Genomic DNA, 17,783 nt, shown 5'->3' on the forward strand with positions numbered 1-17,783 from the left:
TGATTTTGGCATATAAGGAAAGAAATATCAAAGGTATAGTTTCAAAGAGATACTCGCCAAAACTTGACAAACTATCCTCAGTTGTTGCAACTTTACCTAGATTTTTTTTTTGCAAATAAAGTGTGGCTAATTATATTACTTCAGAAAGTCTGAATATAAGGAAGTGCTCATGCTCAACAGACTAGCTAGAGCTGATGCAGAGTCACAAATATATCAAGTGTACAAGGCTCTCCGGGTGGTCTAGGGGAGATGGGGGCAAGAAGCCATGGAGGGGGGGATGTATCGCCATCCAGGGCTGCCTGCCTACATCATGAAGAACAGATCCTAGCCACCCCAAGTGTGCATGAAATGAAAATGAAGCTCCTGACAAGCTCGACTCACCCTGCACCTGGTCCCATCGGCCGCAGAGGGAGTGGATGATGGAGGTCCAAAGCTCTATCAGAGTCGCTTGAACTGAAAGTCTCTCCCCGCCAAAAACCTCCTGACACTGCATCTTCCAGATGTGCCATCCAGTAAGACTCCCTACGATCTCCCATACCTCAAAGTGGTCTATTGTGGGCTCCAGCACCTCATAGATGGGTAGAGCCTCCAAGCCGACCACTACGCACAATCCAACCTCAATAATGAATATCGTGTCCTGCATCCCAGCCTCATACAAAAGGTGACGGCCCTGGCTGGCTGCTTGCCAGCAGAAAGCTACCCATGAGATACATCCAAGGCTGGGTGCTATACGGCAGAAAATGCGGCATGCTCCTCTCCACACGAGGTGTGCCGCCTCACACGACCAAAGGCGATGCTTTGGAGTTTCTAAAAGCCGCTGTGTGCAACGTTTACAACCTCCATCCTTTTGCATATCAGCTAACCACCAACTCCACACCGCCAGGCCTCCATGTGCCAACAACCATAAGAAATACGAAACCCTTCTCAGTCTTCAGCTGTCCCATAGGCGGCGCCAGAAAGTCTGCCGGAAAGCATCCGTGATGCTGTGCTCCGTCCAATACCTGCTGTGCGACGGCGCCTAGTACATGTCCTCCTACATCAGTACATGTCTGCAAATCTTGGCTGTGTACTCCAAGAACCTCAATAGCTTCTTGGCGACCACAGTGGCCTACCATAGCCACTCTCCCGGGTCCCACTCCAGCTCATCAAGTAGCCTACCCTCCCATATCCAAAGGCGCCACTCCCAGAGCTCCTCCCAGAACACATAAGGGTCCAGTCACCATGTCTTCCCCTGGAGGCCAACCACCATAACTTTACCTAGATGCTTTTCAGTTAGAGCCGACTTTAGTTCCAACTCAGTCAAGTCCAGCAGAGCAGGGGTCCAGAGTGTTGCCTAATACTCAAGGGGGAGGTAGCACTTCCACTCCTTCAACTATGGACAGCTCTTGTATGTAGTGGATCTCAAATGTATTTAGCATGCATCCAAGGTATTGTGCTGACACTATGTTTGCCATGACTTCACCACTTAGTATACTGGTCACCGTAAGATATATGCAGATGAGTATGAGTTTCACCTAGGCAAGCACTCGGACTATACTTTTGCATCAACTTATGATCAATTTGGCATGAATTTTGCCTCAATTTTGAGACAAAAATTCTGGTCAGTTTTAACTCAGTTTTTGATCAGCTTGAGAACCATTTATGGTCACTTTTGGGATGAATTTTTGCATTGATTGTTGGACAGTTTTAGCAGTGAGTTTGTGATCAATTTGGGGTCACATTTGCAGCGGTTTGTGATGAGTTCTCAGATCAGCAAGTGATCATTTTATGATCAGATTAGGCTCAATTTTCAAGGGTTTACAGCTAGTTCCATGGACAAAAGCATGTTAGTAAATGCCACTGATAGTTTCAATCATGGTTTATGCTGAATTGATGTTTTTTTTTGTTTTAAATGGTTGATAGTCAGAACAGTTGAGAAACATGAGTTAAGGATACATCCAATGAGTTTCTAGCAATAGTTTGGATTGATTTTCAGCTTTATGTTATGTATATGCTCGTTTGAAATTTTCTACAGGTTTGGGGCATGTAGCATGGTTGGATAATAGTGCGCAATGTTGTGACCGTGATGCCTTACGGAAATTCCATTGTACTTTTACTTTGGCACAATGCAATGCAATCGAGGATGATTGCAAGGATTTTAAGGGGGAGATGTATCACGAGAACGTGAAATTTTGAGATACTTTAAGCTTGCTAATATCATTTGATTAAGTTACTAATTAAATGTGCAAGGTTGTTTAAGCACATGCGATGCACATGGCACATATTCCATAGTAATAGGCTAAGGACCCCAAGGATGCAATGGGTGTCAAAGGAAAAATTTGTAATAAGTTATGCACTAGGTTCTATTGGTCAATTGATATTAGATTGGACCCTAAGGCAATGGTTTGGCCAATAAGTGAATTATTTAATTAATGCCAGTCTAAGGGTCATCAAAGGTTAGGGACCATTCCAGGTTGCAAATGGCCTAGCCAATTCAAAACAGATGGGCATTTAATTTTGGGCAAGGTCATAATGACTCGGGCTAGGTCTCAGCCATTCAATTAGTTTACAACTTTGGAGAGAGAGAGAGAGAGAGAGAGGTCACTGTGGTTCATCGTAATGCTAGGCAAGATTCTCGATTGAATCCTGCCCATTCTTCGCCACCCCCAATCACTCAGACCTTCCAACGCAGAGGTAGGGGTTCTTATATGAAACCTCAATCTTTGCATACCCCAGCAATGGAAGATAGAAGGACTTCTATCGAAGAGAAGAGGAGACAGTCTCTTCTCTTTAATGATTATTTGAGATCAGAATCAAGCCACACCATTGGGCAGCGGACACACTTATCATGGGGGAGATTCTCTTTACAGATCGCTACATCAGTGGGGAAGTGGTTTGCATTTTAGGAGCTACCACACGAGACCCAAAGGCTATGATTGACTTAGGGGAGCCAGGGCTATGATTGAGGCTGGATGGAAGGGGTTCCACCAGATTGGCAAACTGAAACAACTTCCTCTTAGACTTGGATTGGTCTTTTCTCTAGAGGGGATATCCTTCTAGCAGTCATTGCATCTAGCAGAGATAGGACATTCACTTTCACAATCCAGGAGGATGGCCCCCTCTAGCGAGAGGACTTTGACCTTATAGCACTCAATGGCTGCTCCAGGCAGAGAATCAGAGTAGTGGCACACTTTCAAAGAAAATGGCACATAGACCTAGACCCAACCACTTGTCTTATAGATGGATGGAGATATTGGGCATACTAGAGGAGGCCTCTACAGAGACTTCAGTGGGATCCAAGAGAGTGGGTGTGGAGGACTCCCTTCCTTGATAGGCCATCCATCGTCCCCTTCTTTGGCTACACTACTAGATTGGGACGGAGGATACAAATGAGCAAGATTAAAGCACAGCCTACAACCATCCCTCATTGGCATAGAGAGGGAGTCTCAGATGAGTTCCTATTCGACTTTTGGAGGCGGCTACATGACAACTTCAGGCCCAGGAAGATATCTCTCTTTCTATGGCTTTTAGCCCATAGGAGTTAAGTAGTTGGCACTTGGCTTGGATATGGCAGGGACGCAGTGGCTTGCGGGCTATGTGGTGAGCCGGAGGAGACACAGAGACATTGCCTCTGGGTCTGTCCTAGAGCCCAAGAGATTTGGAGAGCTCTTAAGATAGTATTCCATGGTACAGCAGAGTCCATGGTGGTGACATGGGGAGGCTGCAGCTTGGGTCACAGACAGAGGCCCAGCTTGCGGCTATGAGGACACTCAGGGGAGCATTTCTTTTCTCATCATTGGATAGCATCTGAGCAAGATCCCTACCCCAGACTACTCACAGACACAGTGGACTCATGGACATTGTCACAGGTGGGAGCTGATTTCCAGCATTATAGCTTGGTACATATGGACTGCGAGATGTAGCCAGGTCATTGATCTTCAGGATATACCCACTGGGGAGTCTTTATCGAGGACTTGGACAGACATAGTCCATACTCTTTGTGGGAGATGGGAGAGGTTGCAAAGCAGCTCTGAGAGGATGAGGAAGAAAAGAGTCTTTCCTAAGGATTTGGGATTCAGACACCTTCTTTCACACTACCCCTCAGATGGTGTGGCACTTTAGTCCACCAGATTGGTTGTTTACACAACCATTGTATCTTTGATGTACTTAGTTACTCTTCACAGTGTTTCTTGTACTTTGTATTTACCTTAGGGGGACTTTCTCCGAGGTGTTATTAATAGAGTTCTCTTTTCTTGGAAAAAAAAAAAGATAGGACTTCTGATTCAACCTTGCGATTCGATACTCGTGGAAGGCTTGTGCCTCCTCGGGACGTTTTTCGCACCCAGCAATTGTAGTTTCGTTCCCGAGCTACGATTGCGAATCTGTAGAGAGCAAATATTGTAGATGTTATATGTACTGAAGTGGAGAGATTCCAAGCTGCCAAGGCTATTGATGTAAAAGGAAAAGGGAGAGCGATGGTTGTGGAAAGTTGTGCTTGCCGCAAATTGGGATGTTTTTTGTGTTGTGGAGCACAAACAGCATTCTTTGGCTGGATCCTCTTATGTGTATAAGGATTATGTGGTCTTTTTTAGTGGTCGCACTCCATATAAATCGGGAGTTATGTTGGCTGTCAAATCCTCCCTGCAACCAACATTGGTTTCTCAAGATACCCGCGGCCGATTTCTGATCTTGGAAATATGTTATGAGGGGGAGGTTTTGTGGATTGTAGGCATGTATGCTCCTTCTAATGCAAGGGATCATCGTCAGCTTTGGGATGACCTGCACTGCCTTGCCTTGGCTCATCAAGGCTTTGTTATGGGTAATTTTAATGCCTGCACTGCCTTGCCTTTGTTATGGGTTTCTCAAGATACCCGCGGCCGATTTCTGATCTTGGAAATATGTTATGAGGGGGAGGTTCTGTGGATTGTAGGCATGTATGCTCCTTCTAATGCAAGGGATCATCGTCAGCTTTGGGATGACCTGCACTGCCTTGCCTTGGCTCATCAAGGCTTTGTTATGGGTGACTTTAATGCCTGTATTTCTGCAGATCAGGCAACCTCTGCGCATTCGGTTATGGATGGTTCTGAGCAATAGGCTTGGGATGTTCTTGTAGCAGCATCTTTGAAACACGACATGTGGTCCTAGATGTATCCATCACAAGCCTGATATACTTATTGCTCTTTTCAGCATCCGAATACTTGGGCCAGACTGGATAGAATCTACATCTGCCAAAGTGACTCCTTTCTTCTTGCAGTCATTGATATGCGGGTGGAAAAGCAACATGTTCTGTTAGAGCATTACCCTTTGGTCCTAGAAATGAGCCACAGACTTGTTCATGCATTCAAGGCTCTCCTTGCCCATTTGCCTCTTCGGTTTAATCAATCATTTTTGCAGCAAAATCAGTTTTTGAAAGATGTTCAGCACTTGATAGCTTCTTTTAGCTTGAAGGTTCTATTTAGAGGGATGGAAGAATGGGCAGCTTTAAGGATAATGCGCGAACCTTATCCCGACAATATGGTATTCAGCATGCTTCCTTGTTTCGAGCTGAATTACAACATGCTCAAGCTTTATTAGCTCATTCCTTGGCTTTGTGTTAGACTAGGGTTTCTGATGATGACTTTCTCATTTGCATTGAATGGCTGAAAGACAAGGTGCAATCTCTTCAGGAAGAGGAGTATGCAAAATACAAACTGTTAGCCAGAGCCGAAGCTTTACATAATAACAACAGTCAAACTCATCAATTTTTTGCTCGTCTACATTCGAAATATGCCCGAGAAAATATTGTGCACTTAAAGGATGGGCAAGGTGATATGGTGACTGATCCTGCCTCCATTATTCGAATGATTATTGACTTTTATATGGCCTTGTTGGGTCCACAAGAGATCCTTTCAGATCTTGTTCTCTCTGCCCGAACATACATTTGTGACCTAGTTAGTAATCAGGTCAAACCAGAATGGGTGGATTTAATGGAGGCCGATATTTCTGAAGAGGAAGTGGAAGAAGTGCTGTCTCACTTGCCTCAAAGGAAAAATCCAGGCTGGGATGGGCTTCCTAATGAGCTATTTTCAGCCAATGTGCAACTGCTTAAGGACCCATTAACTCGATTGTGTCAGCAAGTGTGGAACTCGAGTAGGATGCCTTCAGATTGGAAGATTACAGTCATATTGCCCAAAGTTCCCTCTCCGACCTCTTTGAAACAATGGAGACCCATTTCGGTTATGGGATCATTATATAAAATCTTCTCCAAGATTATTGCCAATAGATTGCAGAAAGTATTTCCGCACCTCATTCATCCACGGCAATACGGTTTCATTAAAGGTCGGAATATGGTTCCACGACAATGGGTTTTGGCCCTCGTATGATTTTTGTAGTTGATAAATTGCTCTTAATGGAGGGATTATGGAGGAAATCGCCTCATCTCAGTCTCTTCGGCAAGGCTGTCCACTTAGCCCCTTGATGTTTGCTTTGGTAACTCACCCGATGCTCTCATTATTGGATAAGTTGGTAGCTCAAGGTGAGATAGTTGGGTTATCTCTTCCTAGCGGTGGTCAGCTAGTGGGCCAATCTTTGGCAAATGATTCTTTTATGTTCCTCAAGGCGGATCCTGTTAATGTCAATCAGGCAATGGTGGCTTGGAACCTTTTGGCTTTGGCATCGGGTCTTCACATTAATACTCAAAAATCCACCCTTCTCTCCTGTATGGAGAATGATCTAGGATATGATGCCAGGAGGCATATTCCACGGTGGATTCCTTGAGGTTTTGTGGTGGATTTCGTAAAGCTATATTTATTGCCGGGACTCATACACAAGGTGGATTCCTTGTACGAAAAGTCAATGGGGACGTCTATCCTTTTCGGGCGTCTCGTTAATTTAATGTGCAAGTGGGTGATTCCATAGCGGGTGATTCCACAAAATACATATTTAAATTAATGAATGTTTATTAGTTTAGAGTGCGCACTCGTAATAAATTAACATTAGGACTGAGTTCTAACCTACTTATTTATTTTGTAGTTGAAGACTGCTAGGTATTCACTTTTGTCTGTTTAATTTTATTATTTTCTAACAATTGTGAATGCTTCAGTTGATGTGTAGAGCAAGTAGCGGCGGCGTTGGGAAGGCCTTGGGATGGAATGGAATTGTGATCCCGAGGGGCAATATAACTAGACACTTGGGATATCCTATTGGTATGGAGGTTGCTCCCCGTACTTAGTTGGATTGGATGGCATCCCGAATTCATGGCAGGTTCATGTACTGGAAATCTCAGAGTTGGCCTCTTCATGTTAGGCTAAAAGTGGCTCAATGCATTATGATCAGTATGATTTCATTCTTTCTGCCATTGCTACCTTGGACTAAGAAGTCCCTTTTGGATTTGGTCCAACCTATCAAATTTTTGCTATGGAAAAAGAAAGGTAATCGTTTGGGGCAGGTATGGATCTCCTGGCAACATGTCACCACTCCGAAAAGGATAGGGGGTCCAGCTTTGTTGGATGTTAATTTGCATATGGCCTCTTTGAGGCTGTCCCTTTTGCAGAGTCTATGTATTCAGTGTCATCCTTGGTCAGATATTGCCAATTTCTTCATAGAAAAGACTGGCATCTCTCATGGAAGAACGGTTATTCATGCTTCCTAGTGGCATGCGCTTAATTCTATGAGGCCCATAAAGGTCTCCCAGTCTTTTCTCCTTTCTCATTTAATTGCTTTCTGGCAGGAGATGCTTCGTTTTGCTATCTAGTGTCCTCCGGATATTCGTAATTAAAGAGGAAAATTTGCTGCAAGGAGAAATACTGGCTTCTTCAAGGTTGTTGGATTTGCCGCACAAAGATTTGCAACGAGATAAGTTTGATCAGATGGCTAGGTTAGGGTTGAAGACAATCTGTGATGGGATTATTCCCGGGCAGCCTCGCCTTTATTCTTTTAGGTGTATTCATCAATACTTTAGAGTGCCTCGTGGATACAGGGACATTTGGTCGTCAATATAAGACTGTCTTCAGAGGTTCTCTCCTTTCCCTGCGTTACAACCATTGCATCCATGGCATGACTGGAAGTTTTTGCTTCCTAATGACTTTCAGAAAAGGTCAGCGAATCAGATATACCATCAGATAGTGGAAGCTAAAAGATGGGTCACGAGGAAGGTTAATAAATTCTGGCATCTCAAGGATAGCAAAAAGAAGTAGCGGGACAAATTTATCCAGCTTTGGAAGTCTAAGGTTCCGTATCAGGGTAAAGTGTTCATGTGGAGGCTACTCATTGGGGGTCTTCCAACAGAAGTGCTCCGTGCCCGAAAGATCTCTACAGGGCGTTGTGTTTTCTGTACTACATGCGATGAGACATTGCTTCACCTCTTTGTCTCTTGCCCTGTTGCGCGACAAATCTGGAATTTCATTTCCCGTTTGTGGTTCTCGGTAACCTAGCACTGTCAAGATTGTGGGAGAGAAAGAATGAGTCTCACTTGTAGCTTTCTTGCTTCACAATGGGGGAATACACACAAGGGTGGAGGCTGAAAACAGTTTTCCTCTTCTTAGTTGTGTAAGCCAAAAGAACTCTAGTACAAAGAAATAGAAGAACCCTATATATGGGTCTCAAACCAAACTCAACTAACTAAGGTGGCATACTAACTGAGCCACGAACTAGAGTAGATAAGGATAGCTATCATGTAGCTATTATTCATGGGCGGTGTACCAACCGCGTCTGCAACTGACAAGTCGGTGACATAAATACACAACGGTCACCCTGGCGTATCACGAGTGGAGCTCGATATCTCAACACTCCCCCTCGAGCTCAATCCCAATTCCTGCACACCAAGCAGGTCTCTGAACTTGCGCAGCTTCTCTGCACCCAATGCCTTCGTGAATATATCAGCTACCTGATCCTCTGTGCTGACATAAACTAGATCAATAAGACCTAGTAAAACCCTCTCTCGCACATAGTGATAATGCACCTCAATGTGCTTTGTTCTAGCATGATAGACTGGGTTATTTGCCAAGTGTATACTACTCATGTTGTCACAATAAATGACAACTGGTCCATCTGTAGACTGATGCATATCATAAAGTAGCTTATGTAACCAAGCTACCTCACATGCAGCCATTGCTGCGCCCCTGTACTCAGCCTTTGTGCTAGATAAGGCAACTGTAGGCTGTTTCTTGCTGCTCCAAGTGACTGCAGCACTCCCAAAAGAGAACACATATCCACTGGTAGATCGTCTATCAGAAATGCTACCAGCCCAATCAGCATCAGTGTATCCATGCAACTGTATCTGAACCCCAGTCTCATAAAATAGTCCATACTGCAATGTGGACTTCACATACCTGAGTATGTGTCTAGCCGCATCCAAATGCGGTTTCCTTGGAGCCTGCATAAACTGACTTACCAATCCAACAGCATAGCTCAAATCTGGCCTGGTAATAGTCATATAAATCAAGCTTCCTACTATGCGTCTGTACATAGTAGGGTCTTCCAGAAGCTCACCTGCATCTGCGCTCAGCTTCACATTCTGCTCCAAAGGAACTGAAATAGGCTTACAGCCTGTCATCCCATATTTGGTCAGCATATCCAATCCATACTGCCTCTGCAAGAGCTGTATCCCACTTGGTGATCTAATCACCTCAATGCCCAAGAAATAACACAGCTCTCCCAAATCCTTCATCTCAAACTTCTGCTTCAATAGCATTTTCACATGAAGGATATCTTCATCACTATCACCTATCATAATCAAATCATCAACATAAATGACAAGTAGCAAAATACATTTCTCTGTTTTTCTCACATAAAGTGAGAAATCTGCCTTGGAAATCTGAAAACCAATAGTGACAAGATACTGTCCTATCTTGTCAAACCATGCTCTAGGTGCTTGCTTCAAGCCATACAAGGCTTTCTTCAACCTGCAAACAAACTCAGGATGAACAGCATGCACATAACCTGGTGGCTGCTCTATATAGACCTCTTCTTGCAAATCACCATGCAAGAAGGCATTCTTTACATCCATCTGATGTAAAGGCCATCCCTTTGATGCAGCCATAGCAATGACTGCTCTTACGGTTGCCATCCTTGCAACCGGACTAAATGTTTCTTCATAGTCAATGCCATATGTTTGTGCATACCCCTTGACTACTAATCTTGCCTTGTATCTGTTCACAGAACCATCTGCATTGTGCTTCACCTTATAAACCCACTTACAGCCAATTGCATTCTTACCTTTAGGCAAAGGTACTAACTCCCATGTAGCATTTGCTTCCAAGGCATCCATTTCTTCGTCCATGGCTTTCTCCCATTTTTCTTTTCCCATGGCTTGCTCAAAAGAGGTGGGTTCTGGTTCCTGTATCACTTTGACCATATATGCATAGTGAATGGCTGTAAATCCATCATATTTCAGCCTATCCACAGGATACCTAGCTCTCGTAGACCTGCGCAAAGTAGGTTCACTCCCAGGTGCTCTCAAAACATCCCTGGTCTTCCTTACTCCAGGTGTAACAATAGAAGGAATACCCAACTCATCATCAATGCTCTGTTCTGAGCCACTGGATTCACCATCCACATAAGAGTGACCTGCATTCACATCAAACATGGGCTGATCAACCTTCTCTTTTCCTTTTCGTGATACCTGCATACCACTATCTGCATTACTTTGAGAAGATTCTCCTGATCTCAATCTGCCTGTCCATGGCGAAGAATGTGAACCACTGCTAGTGGACGCTCCAGGTCCACTAATATTTTGTGACTGCTGCTGTGAATTCTGTGCAGCATTACCATTTTGTGCATCTACATTATCAATCATATTTACTGGTTTATACCAGCTACTCATCTCATCAAAAACAACATCTCTGCTCACTGTAAACTTACGAGTAGAAGGGTTATAGCATCTATACCCTTTTTGCTGCAGAGAGTAACCAATAAAGATGCACTTCTCAGCTTTTGGATCCAACTTGGATCTCAACTCATCTGGCACATGTACATAGGCAATGCAACCAAAAATTTTCAAATGAGAAATATCTGGTTTCCTACCAGTATACCTCTCCTCTGGAGTCATTCCATGTATTGCTGCAGTGGGAGTCCTGTTCATTATGTAGACTGCTGTAGCAACTGCTTCAGCCCAATAAAAATCTGGCAAGTCTTTTTCATTGAGCATGGCACGAGATACCTCTCCAATATGCCTGTTTTTCCTTTCTGCAATTCCATTTTGTTGTGGGGTATGACTGCATGAATATTGCTGCTTTATGCCATGCTCCTACAGGAACCTTGCAAACTCATTTGAGAGGTACTCTCCCCCTCCATCTGACCTTAGGCATTTTATCTGCAGGCCTGTTTCTTTTTCAACCATCGCTTTAAGAGTTTTGAAATGCCCAAAAACTTCACTTTTCTTTTTCATAAAATACACCCAAACTTTTCTGCTATAGTCATCAATAAAACTGACAAAATAATGACAGCCTCCAAGAGATGTAGCTTTAGTTGTCCACACATCAGAGTGGATTAATTCCAATGGCTTCTTACTCTCTTGAACATGTCTAGGAAATGGTTTCCTTGCCTGTTTTCCAAATTGACAGGCTTCACATACCTTATGCATTTCTGCAACCTTGAATTTCGGCAAACCTGCAACAATATTTTGGGCCTGCATTGATTTAAGTCATTGTACATTAACATGACCAATGCGTTTATGCCAGATATCAATATCTGCAACTACATCGGTCCCATGTGCAAACATTGCTGCACTCAATTCAGACATGTCTGCATCCAATGTATACATTCTGCCCTTCTTCTTTCCTTTTGCTATCAAGCGACCTTTATTTTTCATATCCTCAATAAAGCATCCATGAGTATTAAATCTGACCTGCAAGCCCTGCTCAACCATTTGACCAACTGAAATCAGATTCTTGGTGATATTCGGGACATGAAATACATCGGACAAGTATTTCTTTTTCCCATCCTGCATAGACAAAGGAATTTTTCCAATCTGCACAATAGGATGTGCAGTATCATCACCAGTCTCCACAAATCCTGGTTTTTCCATTTTTCTTGCATCCTCCATCCATTCTGCATGACCTGTCATGTGGTTGAATTTTTCCAATCTGCACAATAGGATGTGCAGTATCATCACCAGTCTCCACAAATCCTGGTTTTTCCATTTTTCTTGCATCCTCCATCCATTCTGCATGACCTGTCATGTGGTTTGATGCACCTGAGTCAACATACCATACATCATTGCTTTCTTCTGCACTTGTCACAGAATTGTTCATGTGCTGCACCATAAACAAGTGCTCATTTCTGTCATCACCCTGTCTACTAGAAGATGCATAATTCCCTTGTTGCAGTTTTCCATTCATGATGTCATTCTGCTTTTTATAGCAGTCTTTAGCCATATGACCCATTTTACCATAATAGTAGCATTCAACATTACTGTTTGCATTTTGGCCTTTTTGCCATCCACCACGACCTCTTTGGCTCCCCCTGCCTCTAGAGTTACCACGTCCTCCTCCATAGGACTGGTTTTCTTGAGTTTGCTGCATATTCTGATTTCTGCCACGGCCTCCAAATCGACCTCCTCTACCTCTGCCTCTACCTCTTCCAGCATTTGAGTAGAAGACAGCTTCTTTTGAAGTTCCTCCTGAAGAAGATGCACCACCATTTCTCTGTTCCTCAGAAATTAGAAGAGCAATCAACTCCTCAAAATCAGGAAATCTTTCACGAACTGAAATGGATGTCCGAAACTGTGCATAATCCTTTCCTAGACCATTCAAGGTCACAGAAACTAAATCATCATCTTCCACTGGCGACCCAATGGAAGCAAGTGCATCTGCAATCTTCTTCACCTTCATGTGGTAGTCATTGATGCTCATATTTTCTCTTTGCACATTGTGCAACTCTTGCTTGAGCTGCATTTTCCTGGCTTACGTATTTGTGCTATACATCTTTGACAGAGTATCCCATGCCTCCTTTGGCGTACTTGCATCCTGAATATGCACAATCATAGAGTCTGAAATGCTGATAGATAGCCAGTACATAACTTTCCTGGCTCTCTCATGCCATGCTTTGAATGCCTGCATTTGCTGTTGATTGGGAGCATCAGGAAGAACTGGTTCTTCTTCATTTCCTGCAACAAATTCCCAATATCATTTTCCCATAAGGAAATTCGTCATTCTAAACTTCCATGCCTGGAAGTTGTTCTTGTCAAGCTTTTCAGTTACAATCTGTGAAAGAGAATCAGACGCCATTACAGAACACTACGAAAAATTATGTCACTGCAAAAACTCAGCTTCACCCTCACAAGGGCAAATCTACAAAACTGGCGAAAGTGGTATTTGACCACACAGTCACTTCTTAGTGACGATTTTGCATAAACAGGAACCAAGGATGATTCTGAAACTCCCAATGTCTCTGCGCACAAGCATACGATGCAATTTCTACAGTAACTTTTCACTGACCTGTAGAACAGTGGCTGAACAGCATAAAACTGAGCCTTTTCCTGAGTGCGTGCAGAAAACTTCCGCCTCCAAAACAGGCTCCGAAATGGCCTCAAATCAAAAAAACAGGGTCGCCAAGAGCTAAAGCTCTTACACGCAGCATATAATGCCCTCTTGCTTCAGCGCGAAGGGCGTCTCAACCTAAGACAATGCACTCCTGTAATTTTCGGCTGTGCTACCTGCAGAGATCTGCTCCCAAAACAGAAAATGAAAGCAACACTGCTCCTCTTACCAAACCACCGCAAGCTTGGCTTGCTTTCTTGAGCTCCTTACCACGAACAAGGCTCTGATACCATGTTAAGATTGTGGGAGAGAAAGAAGGAGTCTCACTTGTAGCTTTCTTGCTTCACAATGGGGAAATACACACAAGGGTGGAGGCTGAAAACAGTTTTCCTCTTCTTAGTTGTGTAAGCCAAAAGAACTCTAGTACAAAGAAATAGAAGAACCCTATATATGGGTCTCAAACTAAACTCAACTAACTAAGGTGGCATACTAACTGAGCCACGAACTAGAGTAGATAAGGATAGCTATCATGTAGCTATTATTCATGGGCGGTGTACCAACCGCGTCTGCAACTGACAAGTCGGTGACATAAATACACAACGGTCACCCTGGCGTATCACGAGTAGGGCTCGATATCTCAACAAGCACCGCATACCAGTTCGTTCGTGGATTATAGGAAATATGTCCTTTATGCCCTCTTTATCTTCCGATAGTTCCTACCTATTCCATTTTCTTAGATGGACAGCCCTCGGGCACATATGGCGTACTCGTAATGCCTTTATTTTTTATTCAGCATCGGGCATCCATGGGCATGTGGCCCGTGTGTGTAGATTGGTATTATGGCAAATCACTTCTATGATGTCCGCTGACCTGGTCCTTCCGGACATTGCTACTCCTTGGCTGGCGATTGTTCGCTCTACTCCAACTGTTCTTTCTGTCTAATTTATTAGAATTTGTTATGTAATAGGTTGTTCTAAGAGCTTACTCGCATCTTGTAAATTTCTACAAAGACTGTGTGAGAGAGATTGAGTATGCTAACCTGGTGGTCTGATGTAATAGAATGTAAGAGATAGAGAGAGAAGGTTGACATGATGGTCTCATGTAAATATTTACTACTGAATTCAATTATCTTTACGAAAAGAGAGAGAGAGAGAGAGTTGTTGGTCCATTTTCTAATCAAAGAATAGCAATTTGCTACAAAAGGCAATCATTTGGGGGCCTCACTAGGCAAGGGACAGCAAGAAGTCACCTTCCAAGAGCTAACGACAGCAAAGCTAATCAAATGACAACATTTTGGAGGTGTCTGGCAATAGATAACTGCATTAAATGCAGGCTGGAGCATGTAGCGAGCAGAATTTAGTGTTTTCTCGCAAAGAAAATCAACTTTCTCTCTTGTCTTGGCATTCTTTCACTTTCTCCAACCTATTCTAAGGAGATCTCAGCATATCTCAGCCATTTTGAGCAGATCTCAGATAAATTTGGTAGACAACAGAGAGATCTATGTTGTAAATCCTAAATTTCTGCAGAAATTAGGGTTTGATAGCCACCTCAAGACCCGAGCCAATTGGTGGGGCATTGTATAATGAATTCAGCATCTGAAATTTGTGTAATTGTCAGGGAATTCAAATGCCAGCCCATTTATTGTAATTTGGGGCAACATTTGGCCAATTGGAGATTCGATTCGTGGAAGTCTTGGGTGAAAAATCAAGGGGCAATTGGCGCGAATTGATTGCTAATTGTTGCTACAGCAAAGAGGCTTTTGGAAGAGTAAAGGAGATTATAAATCTTAGCTTGTACCCATTCCATTAGCAATCAAGTTAAAGAAATACCAAAAGGGGCACCAATTTTGGGGCCAACAAGGTGTCCAATGTCCGATATTATTAAGGTAATTTATGCTATCTTCATTTGTTGATTGTTTTAATCAAGTGCTTAATCAAGTAATTACCACCCTTTCCAAGAAGAAAGGTTGGTTTCATAACCAAAACAAGGGACAAGCAATAAGGTCTTGTGCATTGATAAGCTTAGTAGTTAGAAAGTCCTAAAAAGTCCAAAAGAGTCGTACACCTTGTCTATGCCAGGTGGATTTTCTCTGAGCTGTTATTAATAGAATTTTCTTTTCATCGAAAACCAAACACTAGGCTGTGTCTGAGGCAGCCTATGTTTGCAGGAGTTACTGATTTTCATTTGTCAAGGCCACCTGGTCTGTACACCAGTGGAAGAGATATAGAGGCTGCCATATAGTTCTACTGAGTGGAAGACTGGCACAGACTCCTATGAGAGCTGGACAGCATCTGAGCCGAGGGAATGTGGGGGAATGATGAGAGCAGGCAGAAAGCAAGAAGTGAAATAAGGCAAGGCATGAAAAAGTTCAGCAGGAGGAAGGATACAGCTAGGAGGAGCACAAAAGGGCAAGGAGCAAGGATGGAGATTGTGGGAGGAGGGCAATAGGTTGAGGAAAGATGGAGGAAGCCGTTAAGTGACCAAGGAGGGTTGTGATGGGCTGAAGTATTCAAGTAATATGTGCAGGCTGTCACATGGTAGAGGAAGATCAGGTGGATGAAGAAAAGGTTGGGGATCTTAACGTTTTGGCACATTTATGGATAGCCACATACATTTGAATAATTCCACATTATTGCAGAAGACCAGCTAACCTGTAACATATAGATGAGAGCAGCTGCAGGCAGTGTGTTTTTTCTTTTCGACCACACGACTTTGGATCTTTACATTTTAGCGGGTGTATGACTAGCCACGGAGATTCAAATAATCCCACAGCAGAAGATTAGTTGACATCAAAAACAGGCACTGACAATTGAATAGTTCCGCTTTATTTACTGCAGAAGACCAGCTCTATGAGATTCCAGTAACTCTAGAGCTTGAGTGACAACAGCACTGTAATAATCTAACCACACTCACTGAGATAATAGCAGTCCATATGCAAGCCTCCATGTTAGTATGAGGATGAGACAACTTTGTTCGCCTGTCTACCCACCTGGTTTGTGGATGCTTCGCAAAATATTTGGGTGCACAACTCAGATTGCTGCTCTAGATCCTTCTTGATGTCTCGACTCTAATTCTTGTGCTTGTATTGAGATTTGCAATGAATGAAATACATTTCCTCTGCACTCTTAGCATACATAAATGTAAGTTTGTGAACTACAGGTTATTGATCAAGAAACGGTTGAGGCAAACAAGGTAAGAGAGGTAGTCATGGCTGAAGAAGCTGCAGCAAGTGTGAAAGCGGATGCAGCTAAGGCAATTAAAGATGAGACAGAAGCTGATTTGGCTGAAGCAATGCCAATGCTGTTGTCAGCTTTAAAGGTGCTACCTAATATGCATGGTCTTAGAGGCAAATCTTCTTGATGTCATGTTTTATAGGCAATGATGTATTTGATCTGAAAAACGTTTATTTTGTGATTACAGATCTTGAATTGGTGATTAAGAATCATGAAAAAATGTATTTTGTACATTTTAATTCGTGCAGGCTTTAGATACTTTAACCAAAGCAGATATATCTGAGCTAAAGGGTATGAAGAGCCCTCCTGCACCTGTGAAACTAGTCATTGAAGCTGTTTGTATCATGAAAAATATCAAACCCACTCGAATGAAAGATCCCTCTGGAAGTGGAAAGGTACTGATCATTTTCAGGTTTTGAGCATATCATTCACTCTCATGTCACATTGGTACACATATTTTTGTAGCAAACAAAACTTCTTACAGATTAACTGACATCTTAAAATATTATTTAGGTAACAAGTATATACAAAATAGCAAACACCTTGAGACCTCTTTATTCTGCATAATCGTTTCAGTGTTTAGATCTTCTGAATCAGAAACCTTTGTATCTTTTCATGGTTACTTTACATATTATATTTAGTTTTGATGATGTTTCTTCCAAGTGAAAGTAGCCTTCTACTTCTCTTTTCCCTTTGATGTGTTGATGCAAATGGCCTATCATCCAACAACAACCTGGGAGGCCCAAATAATAGACTGTTTGGATGAGATGTCCTCTAGTCTTGATGACTTGAGAAGGAAGTCGAGTAAGGAATTAGGCACAATGACCCTTACAGACAGGTATTGAAGGGTGCCCTCCTAACCCTTCTTAGCAAAAATCCTATCCCTCTAAAGGACATGGCCAAATAAGCTCCCAAACATCAAAAGAGGTGTAAAACACTCATCCAAAGAAGTTTAGATGCAAGAATTGAGATCCAAAGAGAGTTCTGATGCCAAGAAAGAGATCAAATCAATTGTTCAGACTATCAAGCTAGGAACAACTTCAAAGATTATAGGAAAGAAACAATTATCTCTTGCAAAGGATGCATCCAGGTTAGAGCATCTGCGGGAAGAAGT

General features: G+C 42.9%; 1 protein-coding gene across 1 annotated transcript in view; it reads left to right on the forward strand.

Moving 5' to 3' along the window:
- The window catches only part of LOC148021747 (uncharacterized), a 419,898-nt gene that overhangs the window by 290,326 nt on the left and 111,789 nt on the right, over nt 1–17,783 (forward strand). The window contains exons 45-46 of the mRNA XM_087697283.1: nt 16,596–16,754; nt 16,918–17,064. Of these exons, the coding sequence (XP_087553409.1) occupies nt 16,596–16,754; nt 16,918–17,064 (306 nt within the window). The remainder of the gene's footprint in view (nt 1–16,595; nt 16,755–16,917; nt 17,065–17,783) is intronic.

Source organism: Lygodium microphyllum, chromosome 17 (genome assembly GCF_053477565.2).
Source record: "Lygodium microphyllum isolate KBCC chromosome 17, Lygodium_microphyllum_v1.1.10, whole genome shotgun sequence".
NCBI lineage: Eukaryota > Viridiplantae > Streptophyta > Polypodiopsida > Schizaeales > Lygodiaceae > Lygodium > Lygodium microphyllum.